At 39.8% G+C, this 17,857-nt stretch overlaps 4 protein-coding genes across 4 annotated transcripts in view; all 4 read left to right on the plus strand.

Annotated features, from left to right (window-relative positions):
* esrra (estrogen-related receptor alpha) overlaps positions 1-17,857 on the plus strand; it is a 184,149-nt gene that overhangs the window by 30,598 nt on the left and 135,694 nt on the right. The window lies entirely within an intron of this gene.
* Positions 612-5,606, plus strand: prdx5 (peroxiredoxin 5). Its single transcript, XM_088320846.1, has 6 exons — positions 612-871; positions 3,468-3,602; positions 3,690-3,821; positions 5,030-5,068; positions 5,146-5,210; positions 5,290-5,606. Exons 1-6 carry the CDS (start codon positions 776-778, stop codon positions 5,393-5,395), a joined length of 573 nt encoding a protein of 190 aa, XP_088176972.1. The 5' UTR covers positions 612-775; the 3' UTR covers positions 5,396-5,606.
* On the plus strand, positions 6,552-17,827 carry banf1 (barrier to autointegration nuclear assembly factor 1). The gene is made up of 3 exons (XM_088320970.1): positions 6,552-6,706; positions 15,290-15,449; positions 17,443-17,827. Exons 2-3 carry the CDS (start codon positions 15,324-15,326, stop codon positions 17,587-17,589), a joined length of 273 nt encoding a protein of 90 aa, XP_088177096.1. The 5' UTR covers positions 6,552-6,706; positions 15,290-15,323; the 3' UTR covers positions 17,590-17,827.
* On the plus strand, positions 10,624-14,643 carry LOC148349507 (uncharacterized). The gene is made up of 2 exons (XM_088321305.1): positions 10,624-11,317; positions 12,117-14,643. Exons 1-2 carry the CDS (start codon positions 10,877-10,879, stop codon positions 14,112-14,114), a joined length of 2,439 nt encoding a protein of 812 aa, XP_088177431.1. The 5' UTR covers positions 10,624-10,876; the 3' UTR covers positions 14,115-14,643.

Below are 17,857 nucleotides of genomic sequence, written 5' to 3' on the forward strand. Positions count from 1 at the left end.
AAAGTATTCCACAACACCATGACCCAAAGGGAGAACTCTTTCAAACCTGCGGATGTCTTCTTGGCTCTTGGGATCACTAGTAGACCAGCATTTTCAGAGCGGAGGCTCCAGACTGGAACATAGGGGGAAACTAAATCTGAAAGATTTGAGGGAGCAAGTCCATGCATGATTTAGTATACTACCAACAGAACCTTAAAATCACATCTTAAGCTAGCAGGGAGCCAATGCAGGTTAGCTAAAATCGGGGAAGTGTGATAGAACTTTGAAGGAAAATAAAAGAAAAATGTAAGAAACTAATAAAGGAAAAGGGAGAGAAGAAAAGAAAGGAAAAGGGGCTGGAAAAAGAGTGTTTTGTGGGGCACCTATAGAAACAAGATGGCTGACAAAGATGTCAGCTCCCACTCAATGAGCCTCATCTTATGTCAAATAAATACACATTTGTATTATTACAAAGCATGTTTGCATCATAGTTAATGTCTTTTTACTTCTAGTTTAAATCCATGAATGACGTATTTCGGATTTTGTCACTGGGAGGCGCTAAATATTTCACACTGTCCCTTTAACCTTGAAAGAGCAACGCGGTGCGTTCAAATACCGCACATTTTGCCGTCACCCACACGACTAAAACGTAAAAACAGTCACCGATAGCTCCGTAAATCCAGGTTGGAGGCGTGTCAGCTCTAAACTAATTTGGGTGGAGAATTCAGGCACGCCTCCAGTTTACTTTCACAACTTGAACGTCACATAAGATTTATTTAACAAAAGCTATCTTAAAATGCTCCACACTGCTACCACAGTCCTTAAACGCACCCGCTTCCAATATTGCGCGAGCTTGCTACATTCTTCTTGTGCGATCAAAATGCCGATTAAGGTAAGGAATTAATCATTTAATCCTCAACACTTTGCGAATGTCTCCTTTAGCAAATTAACAAGCAAGCGTTGACATTATTCGCATTGTTTTGGCATTTTGTGCTAACCGCGTCGCCATGCGGTTAGCTAGCAATGTTTTTATAACTAAAAATTATGATCATGGTGGATTTTAGCCCTGTAGCGTCTCATGCAAACTGTTCTGCACAAATTAAAACCAAATATTTAGTTTGCACACATTTTGTCTACTTTTTAAGAATCGTTTCACGAACAGACATCGAATGACACGCAAGGCCTATTGTTAAAACGGTTGCTTAGTTATGGGTCATACGTAAGAACAAAAACACGATAATAAACAGTTGCAGAAGATACGATTCATTTAATCTTAACGTGGCTTTGCGGCATTTTGTTATCCAACTATGAACTTGAATTGTCCTCTCATATTGAACAATGTACTCTCATGCGGCTGCTGCTAAATCGAGTACTGCAGGTTTACACTTAGGTTTACAATAGTCATTATGCATCATTTGCCACACTAAAATGTTATCAGTTTGTTGTATTTCGGTCATTTTACCCGCAGTTGAATCTTTTGTTTGGAGTTCTGTCGCTCTCTAGCGACTGCAATCTGTAACTACAAAGGAATGGAAAAACTATAGAACAGTACCTGAATATTATATGAAATAAAATACATTTCACTGTTATCAAATTAAATTGTAACATGATTATTCCTGAACATTAAACATCAAATGTTTTACATGGCTGCATGACTGCTATTGGTGTGTGTGTGTGTGTGTGTGTGTGTGTGTGTGTGTGTGTGTGTGTGTGTGTGTGTGTGTGTGTGTGAATGGGTAAGTGTGAAGCACATTGTAAAGCGCGTTGGGAGGTCTTCATTGACTTGAAAAGCTATATAAATGCAGACCAAGATAGATAACTTATCATGCTCAAGTTACATTTCAGGTGAAGTTGGGACCTGTACCTTTTTATTTCGGTTATTAATCCTCCCCTAAGTACAGGACATTTTCTGGCTATGACATGAATCAGAAATTTTTGTGTATTATTGGCTAGAACCCTTTGGTAGAAATATATTTTTCAATTATCAAACATTTTTGAAAAATTGCCACAGAGCCAATAGGGAGTGCTAAAGAGCCGCATGCGGCTCCAGACCAAGTTTAGTGTGTCAGGAGTCCAACTTCGCTGGGGATAGATATCCTCTTCCCTTGGTGTTTGATGCCTTTGTTGTTTCAGTGTTTGGCCGACATGATGGTTGGCACAAAGGCAGACACAGGCAGAAAATGAATAGTTTAGCCGATCACAATGAAGTCAAGTCATGTTTATTTGTATTGCCCTTAATCACAAAAAGTCTCCCCATTCACGCCCAATTCTCACATTTAAATAAAAACCAGCGGGGAAATGTCCGGTACAGTAGTAACACATTGTGCCACGATTAAATCACTCGCCTAAAGGCTGTGTCCGCAGTTCTAAATCTTAATCAACCAGCGCAGGAGTCAATATCAATTAAATTGGCTTTACATAAATATGTAATGTACTATGCACTACTTTTTCACAAAATGGAGAAGGGATTTCAACAAAAATGGTATTTTGACATAAATGAACTGAATACAATTACAGAACACTTTCAGGTGCCTCCCACTCAGTAGTGCTAATCTAGCACAGGGTGCCAATTTCCTAGATTATCTTTAACTGGCATTCTAACTGCCATGAAGAACACAATGCTCGATGAAAATCCGCAAAGTAGTGAAACCGCCATAAGTAAACCGTGATAGAGCAAAGGATTACTTTGCCATTACTTTTAAGTAATGTTTTTATTTATGAATAAATATATTGTATTCTTTTGAGTGTTCCAAGCCAACAAGATAAAATTGTCCCTTCATTAACAGACAATGAAACAAAACTTGTGCAGGTAAATGCAAACAAGAAAAATGAATTTGCTTATGTTATCTTTTTTCCTTGCGTATTGGTACGGTATTGGATTTAAGACTATCTAAAGTGATATCATATGCGTGGTCATGGTTTTCATTTATTCTAGATTGAAAATGGTGAAAGTAAGAAGCGGACTGTTTCAAATACAGTCCAAGTGCCCACCCTAACCCCCAAAAACATTAATCAGGAAGAGTTATCCGAGCGAGCCTAAGAATTTCACATACAGGCACGCGCAACACAGGAACTTGACAGAGGCAGGAATGGGGATTTCAGCCAGAAGATGGCATCTGCAAGTAGAATATTTTGAAGTGACGGACACCACTATTACTCAGAATACAGAGTTATGCAGCCGACAGCAGTGTACGTAAAACAGTTTCATAGACAAATTATTTTCGGTGGGTTGGGTATCAGTCTGGGGAGGCTGAGATGATTTCTGCCCTGGCCTAGTTTGTGGTTTCCTTTGGGAGTGTTGCCTGCCTTTGGCGACATACAGTGGACATATTTAAAACTGCAGGATATTGTTTGATGTGATGTGGCTCATTTTTCTTGTGTGCATTTTTTGCGGGCCCTATATTTGACACCCCTGATTGATACTGATCAAACGTACTCCGACTCGTTTTCTTCGACCCATCTAATTGATACTGTAATCCCTCGCTTAGGTGGGAGACTCCCTTCCTGCAGTGGAAGTCCACGAGGGTGAGCCTGGAAAGAAGGTGGCCATGAATCAACTCTTCAAGGGGAAGAAAGGCATCCTCTTTGCCGTACCGGGAGCGTTCACCCCCGGTTGTTCCAAGGCAAATTGTCCCCCCCGCGTCAATTCTTGAGTCTCGGCCGACCCGATCTTTGCACTTAGACTGACTCTTCTCTGCATTTGCTTTCAGACTCACCTCCCGGGCTTTGTGCAGCAGGCGGCAGAATTGAAAAGTAAAGGCATAGAGGAAGTGGCCTGTGTGTCTGTCAATGACGCATTTGTCATGGCTGCCTGGGGGAAGGAGCATGGAACAGATGGCAAGGTAGGCGCCGTCCAAGGAAATGTGCTTTTACTCTCCCTTTGGTATTCTGTGTCTCCGTTAGAGCTGCAACTAACGACTGTTTTAATAGTCCAACAGTGAAATTTGCCTTGCGAATGGCTGGCAACCAGTTGAGGGTGTCCCCTGCCCACTGCCCGTAGATAGCTGGGATGGGCTCCAGCACCCTCGTCACCCTACTGAGGATTAGCGTTGCAGATAATGGAGGGATGGACTATTGAAATTATTAAGTATAATAGGATACCTATGAATGTTTTCTTAATTTAACATGACGTTGATTCCATGATATGGCAAATGACAGTAAACAAAGAATGGTTCAATGAAAAATCAATTATTGAACATACTGTGGATTTGTACAGTGATGGAAAATATGATAGACACAATTCATTTATCGGCGCATTACGTTTATGTAATTTTTTTAAATAAAATTGAAACCCTGCAAAGCGATCCTTATTTTTACAAAATATACCTGTAATTTGGTTATGTCTTTTTTTTCTGTAACGGAATACAATTACATTTTTTGTATCCCAATTATGCAATGCTGTTACTTGTATTCTGTTACTTCCCATGCCTGTTCGTGGAGTACATTCAGTAGTCAACTGCAAAATCTTGAACAAAAGTACTAGACAATTCTCAACAGTTTGAAATCAAACCGTTTTAAGTTTTAAAAACTGACGTGTGTTCTATGGACTACACGCATTAAATTTCAAATATGTTCATCAGGCACAGACTGGCACAGCTCAAGCTCTCTTTTATAGCAAAATATACATATATATAATGTACAATGCATTTCATCAAAACCATATTGGCTTGATTGATGACTTGAATCTTACCGAGGCGAGTCAGACTCCGGTTTGTTTCAACTGTCCGACTGTTCTCTTCAAATGTTCGCGCATCACCGAGGTACTGCCATGATAAGCAAGGTCTCCTTTGCAAACTTGGCTAATAATCTTTTAGCATGCTGTAAAATACTCTAAAACTTCAGAAGTTTTGGTACGCATAGTTGATGTTGACGTCGTCATTTCTGTATGTTACCGCTCAAGACAAAGACGCTATTGCACATGAGCAACTCGCAGCAGAGATTATATTCTTGATTGGTGACAATAATCGAAATTGAATTCGTTGTCAACTATTTATTTCTGTTATCCATTTTTGTCGCAGCCCTCGTCTTGATTCTTATTTTTCATTGTCAGATTCGAATGCTGGCTGATCCTAGTGGGGAATTTACAAAGGTAGGCCAAACAATGTAACATTTCGGTTATTAAGATTTTGTGGAACCGTGGTTGAAAGAGGTCTGTCCGTCTTGTAGGCTATCGACTTGTTACTTGACGGTGAGAAGATTCTGCAGGCGCTTGGCAACAAGCGATCAAAAAGGTGAAGTTTGCTACAACGTTATAATAAATAAGATCGTGGCTTTAGATTAAACTCCATGTGTGTTTTTAACGTTCCGCAGGTATGCCATGCTGGTGGAAGATGGAGTCGTGAAGAAGCTCAACGTGGAACCAGACGGCACCGGGCTTACCTGCAGCCTGGCGCCCAGTATTCTGTCAGAACTTTAGATTCTTTATCACTTGTTTAAAAACTAAGAGTTGCACTAACTAGTCCTAATATGTTACATTGCTTCTTCCTCATACAAATGTTACCTGAGTGTGGGTGTACAAACAAAGGCGGAACGTTGTTGATGCGCACAAATACAACAGAAAAAATAATGCAAAATGTATGCTGTGTTTTGGTCTTGGATCACGAATAAAATGAATTCCCTAGCTGGAATCTGTGTCGTTTGTACAGTGGCTTGCGAAACTATTTGGCCCCCTGGATTTGTATGATCTTTTGCCACATTTCAGACTTCAAACATCAAGATATAAAACTAATTTCTTGTGAAGCATCAAAAATAAATGGGACACAATCATGAAGTGGAACACACTTTATTTGAACTTTTTTAACATATATAAAACGAAAAAGTGTGTGTGCAAAGTGCCGTACTGACAGGTGATTTACTTGTCAGAAAGACGTCATTGGTGAAGACACTTGTCACTCAAACATGTCTGACAAATGGGGAAGCACCCGCCCACTGTGGGATATTTGTGTCGAAATTAATCAATTAAAAATAACGACTTTAAAACTTTTCACATCGTTCAAAAAAAGTTCAATAAAAAAACACTTCAAATTACTTTATTTTTGTATTCTATTTTTGCATTTAAACTTTTCTTTTATTGAAAGTGAATATTTTGATAGAAACGACTTTTGTTCGGATTGAGTAGTAAAGACACAAATGTCATACCCAAAACATGATCCAAACACGGAAAAGATAAGTTCAATCAAAGAAAACATTTTCGATCAAAAAATGAAGTGTTCAAATGCATTTTTTTGAGTGTCAAATATTGTTTTTGCATTCAAACATTTTTTTCTTTGACTCCTTTTTTTAATTGACGTGAAGATTGTTTTTGTTTGAAAATGTGTAGTTTGATTGAAACAACTTTTGACACAAACCTACCATAAAATTCTCTATCACCCATCCCTCGTTATTGCACTTGAATGTGTGGCAACGTAAAATGGCCACCGAGTCTTCACTTCTCGCGAGGGTGAGATGTTAGGTTTTCGTCTTGAAAAATACTTATGTGTTTTCATATTTAATTCATTTTTTATTTTCACATTCGACCACTACATTTATTTGTCAATGATTGTTCGTTCAATTTCCAAATAACACACAGCAGGTTTTCCTCCAGTCCAAACAGTGACGGTACTGTGACATTGATCTGCAATAAAACCAACGAAGAAGAAAGAAGCAGCAAAAAAAGACCCGCGTTGCAACTTTAGCACAACTCAGCTAATAAAAGACATCGACTCGGCCTCACACTTCGGGCCAGGAGGTAAAATATATCCATATAACATTATTTTCTAATATCCCTACTGGACGTTCGGGGTTAACTGTAATATTAAAATACGCATGTTTATTTTAATTCAGTCAGGCTAGCGCGGTGAGTGTACTTAGAGAATACTTTGTGGCGTCTTATAAGTGGTCCACTCTTGTTCAATATTAATCTTGTAAAGACACACAACATGGAGCATGCATCGTTTGTGCGCATAAAATACAATAGAGTTTATTGTTTTCCAAGCAGGGATTTCATGTCATTATAGGATTTAGTTAGCGGGGCTATAAGTTTGCTTGGGAAATCAGCGCGCGCGCATTTCAAGATGACGGCTCTATGGTCATTGTTAGTTTCCACACAACTAGAGTTAAAATAACATACCGAAACAAACATGACTACATTCCTACAAACTCGTCCTACGAGTTAACTTTTTATTTTAAATACAAAGGGAGCTTTATGTTAATCCCTTCTGCGTTTATTCAATGTTCTATTTCGTATGTGAGTTAAATTGAACTTGATGTCGCGCTTCGCGCCGCAACGGCAATTTCAAATTAAAAGCTCTATGGACCTCAGCGCTTTAGAAGTAATTTATTCTGAAGTTCATGTCAGGAAAAAGTTGGGGGCGTTAACTGAATTTTGGCGGTCTGATGCAAAAGCCCTCAAACGTCATCAGATCTCTTTCTGCTATGCTCACTTAAAAGAGTCAGCTCTTTCATTATAGATAGATAGATAGATAGATACTTTATTCATCCCCGCAGGGAAATTCACATTTCCAGAAGCATCCCTTCGCTGAGAACAATACAATAATAAAGGAATACAATATACAAATACCCACTGTAGCGTGTTGTATAGAGTATTTAAATAGTGCTACATAAAATACACATTGCAATAAAAGTACGGTAATATGCAATGTAGGGGGTGTGGTTTAATGTGGGCCTTTACTCCGCCGGGTGGAGTTAAAGAGCCTCGTGGCATGAGGAAGAAAAGATCTCTTCAGTCTGTCCGTGGTACAAGACAATGACAGGAGTCTGTCGCTGAAGCTGCTCTTCTGTCTTGAGATAATGCTGTGTAGTGGATGTGATGAATTGTCCATGATTATCAACGTTGTGAATTATTGTATGCAACGAGACTGGACAATGCACTATAGGGCAAATGTTGTAAAATGAAAATAAGATAAGACTATCAGGATAAAAGGCAATCAAATGTATTTTCAACTTGGTGATTAGAGACCTGATGTCATAATAGGTCTATGTTTGCAAATGCAAAAGAATAGTGCATCGTAACAATTGTGCTATAACATTTGGTGGCAATAAAAAACTAAATAAGTTACAATGTAATGTAACTTGTATTTTCAGTTTTTTTGCAATAATGTCTAGCGACGACAAAAAATAAAACAATACCTCAAATAAGAAGATGGAGCTGTTTTGTTCTCGGACACAACACTACTTGCGAACATCAGTGTTCGTTTTTCCCCTGAAAAGTGATGGGTCCCGGGGACTTGCATGCTCAAAAATCTATGGGTCCCAACAGAGATCTATGGGTCCCCAAAATTTAGTGTTATCTAGGTTGAAATCGTAAATCGGCGACAAATATATATAATATAAATCTATATATTCATTCAGTTTTAATCATCAAATTATTAATTAATTTTCTGCATCAAATTATTGTTGGTAATATACCGATTAAAGAGATAACCACAAACCTGTCTTTTTAAAAATGTTCTCCTTTTATATTTGCTTTTTTTCTTAACTTCTTTATACAACATAACTCGTAATATCAATCATCAAAGCAAGTGAGCCGTTTGAGAGGTGGCTCTTTTTAATGAGTTGAGCCAAAAAAGCCGGTTCTCCAAAAAAGACTGACTCCCTTTCACTACACAACGAGATCTCGTTGGCCGAGATCGGCGTGCAGACGAAAACTCAAACCGTGAGACCAAAACAACAATGGCGGATCTGCCTGAAGAAAAGTTTGGAGTGCAGTAAATCTTTGTTTAGAAAAAGTAATCGGGTAATAATGACAATTTTGTGGCAAAAAGGTTGCGTCCCGGGGACGCACGTTGATTTGAGACTATGCGTCCCCAGCAAAAATTATGCGTCTGGGATGCGGTGACGCGGGCAAACGAGAAGACTGGAACATGCTATATTTACACACTGCATGCACACCTTTTATTCACTGGATTATAGTTTAACACTTTATTAGTTCTATGGACGGCATACATTTAATTTCAAATGTGTTTGTCAGGCGCACCTTGGCATAGCGCTCAGGCCCTTTTGTAGCAAAATACACGCGAGGCGAGTCAGATTCTGTTTTGCCTGACTGTCTAACGTGCTTCACTCTTTAAATGTCAGTGCATCACCGAGGTTCTGCCATGATACGCAAGGTCTGCTTTGTAAACTTTGCAGGTAGTCTTTTTACTGGCCGTATCATGTAGGGGAGCAAATCTTTACCCCCAAAAAACAGCCTGGAGAGGGATGGGTAAGACACACCACAGAAAGCGGTGCCTCTATGACCCAAGTGGTTAAGGGATCCGTAGACCATAGTCTAGACCAGGGGTCGGGAACCTATGGCTCGCGAGCCATATATGGCTCTTTCTATGAGTACCTGTGGCTCAGAGACAAATTTGATTGCATGCAAATTTTCTCCATCTCGTCCAAAACACAAGCTTATGTTTGTTCACTGCTCAAACAGACACCGCACAAAAAACTGAAAACTCTTGCCAACACTACCTCATACGAATATAATGTTACTCATGTCTTGTTCTTGCACATGTCGACTGCACTACGCTTAATGCTCAAATTGCACAATGTCTGACCATTTCCTGTTTCATGCTGACTATTTTTGCACTATGATGACTTTGCACCAAATGCAATATTGCACAATCGTTACGATACCGACGTTATCACGACAACCCTGTATGTAACATCCCACATGCCGACATTTCTTGTGTAAATACCATGTAAATTATAACTATAGCCTTATCCCCCTTGTCTTATAACATTAACTTCTCTGTTCCTTTATCTTCTTGCTCATACCTCACTATGAATGTGTAAAACTGGAGTGTCATGCCCAATTTCGTTGTCACAATATGTTAGCCCATTTGTAACAATGACAATAAAGGTATATTCTATTCTGTTCAGATACACGCAGAGCCAAACCAAAGCTAACAGTGCAATAGTACTTCGCAGTATATATAGGGCACGTTTTTCACTACAATTTACAGTCAAGGTGTCACAAAAAAAAAAAAACTCGTTCTGGCTGTACAACGCTAAATAATCCGTTATATAAAACATCACTATATTATCCGTCTTCAGTGTTCAGATACCTTATGATGAATCCACAGAACAAACTGTAAATACGCCAAAACACCGGAAGAGAATTTAAAGTTTTTTGATTGGGTGAGTGGGAGGGATGGGTGGAGCCATGCAAAAAGCGCAAGCACTCCCTCCCATCTCTCGCCCTACGCCATCTGCGCCAAAAGTGAGCTCATCAGGCTCCCTATTTGCAGAATGTTGTGACGTTTTTACACAATAACAACTTGCATCTGGTTTTGAAACCAATATGTATGAAAAAAAGGGTCAAAAGGAGTTTAACCGATCTTGAGTAATTGCAAGAAAGAGACAAGTTTAAAGTGGTCTGTTTGTTGAATTTGGGACAGGGGCTCTGGCATTATTCTCTTTTTAACATTTTTATCAAATCATCAAAAATAAATGTGCTGAAGACTAAGCTTTTGTCTGGGGCGCGGGTTTAGCAATTTAGTAAATTTGTCTCATAATATATGGTGTGGCTCTTTCCCAAAATAAAATTGATATATTTTGCTTTTATGGCTCTTTGAGTCAAAAAGGTTCCCGACCCCTGGTCTAGACTAAAACTCTCCCAAACTTAATGCAGTGTGTATTTTATGTAGCACTATTTAACAGGGATGTGATTTTTCCGCTAATTCGCGGAATTCCGCTTTTTTTATCTCCAAAAATAAAATTTTAAAATTTCCGGTGTTTTAATTGGTAAAAAAAAACGATTTCGTCTCGACAGCATGCCATTTGAGTGTTTCCGTAACTGAAATGAAACGTACTTGCGATTGGTTGAAGTCTCGTGTTGACCAATAAACGCGCTTGTTATAGGAGTGTGCCATTGTTCATTTCTCACACGTTTTTGCCGGGTGTTTAAAGAAAGATGTCCGTGATCGAACGCAAAGATGCTCCGCGAGCTAAAGAAATTGATAAGATTGTAAAAAACAAGTTTCGATGGGACTGGTTGGAGAAGGAATTATCTACGAATGTTGGAAAGAAGACTGTGACGAATTTGTTCAATGACTTTATTCGGAAGATCGATCGTGCCGGGAAAGCACTTTGCATTTGGTGTCATGATACCATCGACTATGGTGGGAGAGGTTTCAAAGCTCTTGAAAGTCACGCAAAGAGCAAAAAACACGTGAAAGAACTCCAGTCAAGAACGACAAATTATTCCATCGCTGGAAGTTTCGGTGCCCAAACGAAAACTCCAAAACTTTACGGCCTCCATCCCTTATTGACATCACAATCGGAAGCGGTAATAAAGAGACGTGATCCACCCCAACAACCTGTACCAGTTGCTGATAGAGTCGTGAATTTTGAGGTAGGTGGTAAACTTTTCAAATTTATTTGACAGTTTTCCCATTTTTTTCGAAAATATTATAACGTAATAAAAATGGCCATAAATATTTAACAATTACAATAATAGATTTTCATGTGTACATTACACCAACACTTTACTGTAGGGCCTATACTTATTGTACTTTCATTTATCAAATACTTGGATACGCTGCTATTAAAGAAATAAATTATTACATTTAAAATATGATTTAGGAAATTTAAAAATATTATTAAGCCTAATAGTAATCAAAACTATTGTCAGTATTTATATTTTTTAAATTAAGTACTTGTATGATATTCTACCATTGATTTTCTTAATGGCCACGATATTATTATGGTACATAATTTACTTAATATTAATAACATGGTTAATCATTGACACAAACTCAAATGAATGCTGCATGTTTGCACTTTTTAGGTTTCAAGATGTTGAGTGTCTTGATGTATGCAGTTACAGAGATGATCTTAGTCGAATGCATGATTGTGTTTTTATCAGAGCTTGCTGCATGAGGTATTTTATGTTTTTGTTATCCATTATGTATTAAGAATGATTGATTAAATGATTTATTGCATGGTAAATATTATTTCCAATGGTTTGTAGCTAATTTTCAACATTTTTTTGTCACCATAATAAATACTCTGACATGTGAATGTGCATGAAAGTTTAGACTAAATCCTTTTTTATTTACTTTGGTCGCATGACATTTTGGATTATAATTCAAATAATTATTTAAATTATTTAATTGTTTACTGATTATTGTTAAATTTCTTTTATTCTTCAGGCAATGCTGTTGGGAGTGCTGGCCGAAAATTCTCTTCCGTTCACCATGGCCCCAAAGCTCATCACACTGTCAAAGGAACTGGCAAGGGATCCAAAAGCTCTGAATGGACTGTCCATGGATAGAACCAGTGCATCCTACAAAACAAAGTATGGCCTTGCCCATACTATGCTTGATGAGACTTTAACAAACTTAAGATCCTCCCACTTTTCAATGAACATTGATGAGTCCACCAGCAACAATCTACACCGTGTCCTGTGTGTTCTCGTCAGCTATTTCTCCCCGTCGACAAAGTCTGTTGTGGTGGAACATTTAGCATCTTTGAGTGTTGTTAAAGTTGACGGCAAATCTCTCTTTGATGAACTCTCAGCCCTCATGACCAAGAACAATATTCCCTGGAGCAATTTGGTGTCTGTGTTGATGGACTCATGTGCAGTGATGCGGGGTTCCAAATCTGGAGTTGAGACGCGTTTGCGAGAGGGACCAGCACCACATCTCCTTGACATAGATGGGGATACCTGCCACCACATCCACAACGCCTCTAAGCATTTTTGCAAGCCATTTGAGTACAAGATTGAAGGACTCCATAATGATCTCTTCAACGATTTCAAGTGGTCAACCGATCTGAAGGAAGCTCTTCAAGAAATTTGCTTTCTGACAGGCATCACCTTCACCATGCCAGAGAGATTTGTCAGCCATCGATGGCTTTCAAACTATAATGTTTCAATGTCCACCTTACGCCTCATGGATGTCTTTACCATCTTCTACTATGCATTTCTTGGCAGAGGAGATAAAGAACTCTATCTTCCCACCATCATGGCCATCTACCACAAGAAGGATCTTTCAAGAGAAGTCAAAGCCAAACTCAAAGACATACAATCAGCTTTAGGCCAAAAGAACATGACTGAGGAAGGAAGGAAGAGGAAGCAGAGGATCTATGAGAAGATATTCTTCACAAGATTGGATACGCTTCTCACCCTCAACCTGTACACAGCAGTTCTGCCCTTGCTGAAGAACTATGTGATCACCTTTGAGACGAAAACGCCAATGATCCACAAGCTGAACGACAAGCAAGTGTCCTTCTTCAAGAAGTTCTTGTCCTGTTTCCTAAAGCCAGAGTCCCTTCAAGGCTGTAAACTGACAGAAATTGAACTGAACAACAAAGCCAACCAACTCCGAGAAAATGATATTTTCTATGGTGGTGTCACCAGCAAACTGATGGATTCTTCTAACAAGTCGTCAGTTGTGTTCAAGTTCAAAGCCAAAGCCAAGGCAGCATATCTGGCATGTGGTCTGTACCTTCAGAAAAAGTTGCCCATGAACAGCAAGCTTCTGAGAGCAGCCTCTGCCATTGACCCACTTGCCAGAGGACACAGCTCAACTTTAAACCAACTGAAGAAGCTGTCGTCGTTGGTCACCAATGTCCTTGATGAGTCAGAGCTGGGGAACTATGATCTCGAGGTGAGAGAATACCAGTTGGACAGTGAGTTGCCAACACCTTTGGACTCAGAGGGGAAGGCAATTGCACTGGATCGTTGGTGGGCCCAAGTCTTTGCTGTTGGAAGATACCCAACCCTGGCCAAGATGGTGAAGGCTCTCATGAGTTGCTTCCATGGGCCGCAAGTAGAGGGGGCTTTTAGTGTCATGGGTGATGTCCTGAACCCCAAAGCATGCAGAATGGACATAGCCACATACAGTTCTATCCAGACTGTAAAATATGCCCTAAGAGCAAGAAATACCACCTCTGTCAGCCATTTTGGAAGGAAAGACATTCTGATGGATCCTGTGCAGTCCATACTGTGCCTAAATCTGAGGACATCCTCCAAAAGGTACAGGGAGGAGAAGGATGCAGAAGCAGCTATGTTGTCTGCAAAACGAACAGAACTTGCTGTGAAACAGGACACCCAAATGAGCAAGGCTGCCTCAAGAAGAACCATCAAAGCTGCACAGAAGCAGGCTAGAAAGACCCATTCCAAAGCAATGAAGTCTAGGAGGAAGTAGTGTTTGGGTCATGTGAATGGATTTAGCTGTGTCCCGACGGATCACCACCTTATCGTGGTGGGGCACTTTGCGCGTCTCCATGACCCCCAGAGCTATGTCGGCGGGAGTCTCGTACTCCTGGTAGGGTTACCCAAGCCGAACAGGTCGAAGGGTAGAGTCCAGACTAAGAGTGATCCCAAAAGCTGGTGGCGGCACGCTTTGAGGCGGTTTCCTACAGACCTGGATCCCGTTAGCCGCCTGCAGTTGTAGAAAGATGCCGGTCGTCTAGGGTCTCCCTTGCCACTGGAACCATCTTCTTTACAATTAAGATAGTGGCGTTGGGGAAATGTTTTTTAATGTGACTGATTTTGAGTTGACTTAAACTGTAATTTTATATGGGATAGTTCAATATACATTGAAAATTTATGCTGTTGTCTTGTCTATTTCTTTGTCATCTGAGTGCATTGAAAGTACTTAAAAAAACCCATGAGCTCCGGGGGGGGGCTTCGCCCCACTTTTCCCCCCACCAGGGCACTGCCCTGGTCCTACCTGGTTTCCCCCCCCCCCCCCAGCTAGCAATCACCCCCCCCCCCCCCCCCCCGCTAATTTTCAGATAATTTCACTTTGGTCAAATCACATCCCTGTATTTAAATACTCTACACAACACGCTACAGTGGGTATTAGCACGTCACATTGGGTATTTGTATATTGTATTCCTTTTGCTTTATTATTGTATTGTTCTCAGCGAAAGGATGCTGCTGGAAATGTGAATTTCCCTGCGGGGATGAATAAAGTATCTATCCATCTATCTAGTAACAGTCGTTGCTATATCTTAGACGCTATCCGTCTTCAATAGTAGACAATGCAATTCATCGTCGACTACTCCTATTATCGAATTTTGTCGACTATGTTGACTAATTGTAGCTGTCCTCATGTCTAATCCAAGTCAGGTCATTTGTATTTGTAAAGCCCTTAATCACAAGAAGTCCTAAAGGGCTGCACAAATCACAAATTATTGCAAACTACAGACTATTATTTCACCATCCCCTGATTTGAAACCTACATGAGGGCAAGGAAAAACCTCCGCATAAGGAAAATGAAGGGACCGCACATGAGGATGTAGCATCCTCACAACACAATGAAAACAAATTAAGCGCTTGACAGTCATCAAAGTTTTTTTGTCTCTTTGTTTGTAGTTTGTTTTGATCTGTGGCCTTCATCAAAGCAGCCATGTCTTCAACATCACAGAAACATCGGGACTTTGTGACTGAGCCAATAGGAGAAAAACCCGTTTCTGCTCTTGGAGGAATCGGTGAGGTCCTTGGCAATAGGCTGCAGGAGAAGGGCTTTGACAAGGTAATGCACTGATCATATATTTTTAAGTACGGGTACATGAAGGCACTCCAAAGGATATGTGAGATTAAAAAAAAGATTATTGCAAAGAAGCATCATTATTAAAATAATTGAATTAAATAATCTTTATTGTCATTGATAACAAGGTAAAACATTGTTTTTTACCAAGATTAGACAAGGCACTCCAGAATAAACATGTAACAAAGACTTAAAAGAGAGAAATAAGATGACAGAATTGCAGGATAAATAGAATGTCTGAATTAAGGGCAAATATATTTACAAGGAAGTGCATAATTTGTAGTAATAGTCAAGGTTTGTTAGGGATGCTTTGAAAATGCTTTTGTTTCAGTGTTTTGTTTTTTAAGCATTGAAAAGTGCTTCAATTTTAGTGAAGTGCTTGTAAATATTTGAAACTGTTGCCACGTTTCTCAACAAGTCTGCTTAAAAATGACGCTATCACTGCTCTATGGTGGTCTCTCTCTGCCATTGCATTTCTTCCCTCATGATTAACTGCAGCCTGCATTAGTTACTCGCTACACCCAAACAAGGCACAATAAAATGAACTATTAGTGAATAACAAATAAATTATGGACATTTATTACAGGCCATGCAAAAAAAGTTTTTTTTTTCCAGTGGTCAATTGTAATTGAAAGACCTTCCTGCGACCTACTGACAATGTAAGCTATTTTTACCCAACACTAGTGTGGAGAGAGGTTTATCTCAAAATACGGTATATTCATGATTTACTCAAGACCTAACAATCGTATGTTTTTATAAATGCACTCGCAAGATTAAAAATCGCATTTGTAATTTGCAGATATATTCGTGGCTCTGCAAAATACACGAGTCATACCTGATTGTTTCTTTAAAAGGTATTGGATACTTTGAAATATCGTCTTTGAAAGTCCTTTAAAAAGTGCTTGAATTTGGCCATGAAAAAAGCTGTACGATCCCTTTATTTCAAACACATGCGTTATGGAAAAGAGCAACTGGCTGTTAACCTCTCTGACACTAAGAAAAAGAAAATGAAAAGGTACTTGTTTATACAGCCCGTATCAAAAATCCTTACGCTGTACCGAAGTGCGTTACCACAATAAAAAGAGAAGCAATAAGTAAAAACAAAACAAAAATAAAAGGCAATAAAAACATGGGAATACAACTGTATTGAATAAGGATCAGCCCTGTCCGTTGTGGTGAAGTTGCTGAGCCCAAGGCAAAGCTCTCGATTTACTGAGCGATCTACGTTCCTACCTTCTGTTGGTACCGAAAAACAAAATCCCGGAAATGAGTTTCCTCTGCAGGGTGGCTGGGCTCTCCCTTAGATATAAGGGGAGGAGCTTGGTCATCCGGGAGGGACTCTGTGTAGAGCTGCTGCTCCTCTGCATTGAGTGGAGTCAGTTAAGGTGGCTTGGGCATCTGATTAGGATGCTTCCTGAACGCTTCGCACGGGAGGTGTCCCGGGCATGTCCCACTGGTAGGAGGCCCCAGACGCCTCAGGACAACCTGTGGTGACTGTCTCTAGACTGGCCTGGCTGGAGATGGGGAGGTGTGGGCTTCCGTGCTGAAGCTGCTACTCCAGCGACCCAACCCCGGATAAGCAGAATATGGATGGATGAATGGGGTATTGAATAAAATAAAAGTGCAGTCGTAGTACTGAGTATTAAAAGCCATCCTGTAGAAGTGTGTTTTTTTTTAAAGCCTGGATTTAAAGAGGCCCAGGGTAGAAATAAAACTCATCTTGACTGGGAGCAGATTCTAGAGGCGGGGGGGCAACCTTAAAGGCTTTGTTACCCCAGCGTTTGTATTTTGAAATCAGTTCTACAAAGAACAGGGAGCCAATGAAGGGAGTTGAGAACAGGAGAGATATTCGCACGTCTGCTGGTATTTGTTAGAAGACGGGCAGCAGCGTTTTGCACAAGTTGAAGGCAACTGAGAGATGAGCCGGATCTGTGGCCCCTTAACTCATATTATTTTTCTATTTTTTTGTATTTTGCAGGCATACGTCGTCCTCGGACAATTTCTGCTGCTAAAAAAAGATGAGGAACTTTTCCGGGAATGGCTTAAAGACACTTGCGGCGCAAACTCCAAACAACAAGGCGACTGCTTCAACTGCCTAAAAGAATGGTGCGACTCCTTCCTATAAAGTTTTGCACGTGTCTTTTTTTTTTTTATGTTGTAGTCCGAACTTCTCATCACTTCAACACGTTTAAATCCAGAGGTACAAATATGTATATGAACACTGCAACACACCTACTGTATAAGGTTTATTGAAGACCCACTCTAAGCTCTTCACACTGTTGATGGCTTTTTAATCTGAAGTATGTATTGCATATTAAAATTGATTTTTACAAACTACATAAATAAAATTGAAAGTCAACTCATTGGTCAGGTTGTCTTCCTTGAAAAATGTT

The sequence above is a fragment of the Urocampus carinirostris genome, chromosome 17 (genome assembly GCF_059441175.1).
Source record: "Urocampus carinirostris isolate Australia breed hairy pipefish chromosome 17, RoL_Ucar_1.0, whole genome shotgun sequence".
Lineage (NCBI taxonomy): Eukaryota > Metazoa > Chordata > Actinopteri > Syngnathiformes > Syngnathidae > Urocampus > Urocampus carinirostris.

What these genes read in the sequence shown, in the direction of transcription:
- prdx5 (XM_088320846.1), top strand. Translation starts at nt 776, where the DNA reads ATGCTCCACACTGCTACCACAGTCCTTAAACGCACCCGCTTCCAATAT. An exon ending in CGATCAAAATGCCGATTAAG is followed by an intron (nt 872 to 3,467) that starts GTAAGGAATTAA and finishes TCCCTCGCTTAG; the next exon opens with GTGGGAGACTCCCTTCCTGC. An exon ending in GGCAACAAGCGATCAAAAAG is followed by an intron (nt 5,211 to 5,289) that starts GTGAAGTTTGCT and finishes AACGTTCCGCAG; the next exon opens with GTATGCCATGCTGGTGGAAG.
- LOC148349507 (XM_088321305.1), top strand. Translation starts at nt 10,877, where the DNA reads ATGTCCGTGATCGAACGCAAAGATGCTCCGCGAGCTAAAGAAATTGAT. An exon ending in ATAGAGTCGTGAATTTTGAG is followed by an intron (nt 11,318 to 12,116) that starts GTAGGTGGTAAA and finishes TTTATTCTTCAG; the next exon opens with GCAATGCTGTTGGGAGTGCT.
- banf1 (XM_088320970.1), top strand. Translation starts at nt 15,324, where the DNA reads ATGTCTTCAACATCACAGAAACATCGGGACTTTGTGACTGAGCCAATA. An exon ending in AGGAGAAGGGCTTTGACAAG is followed by an intron (nt 15,450 to 17,442) that starts GTAATGCACTGA and finishes TGTATTTTGCAG; the next exon opens with GCATACGTCGTCCTCGGACA.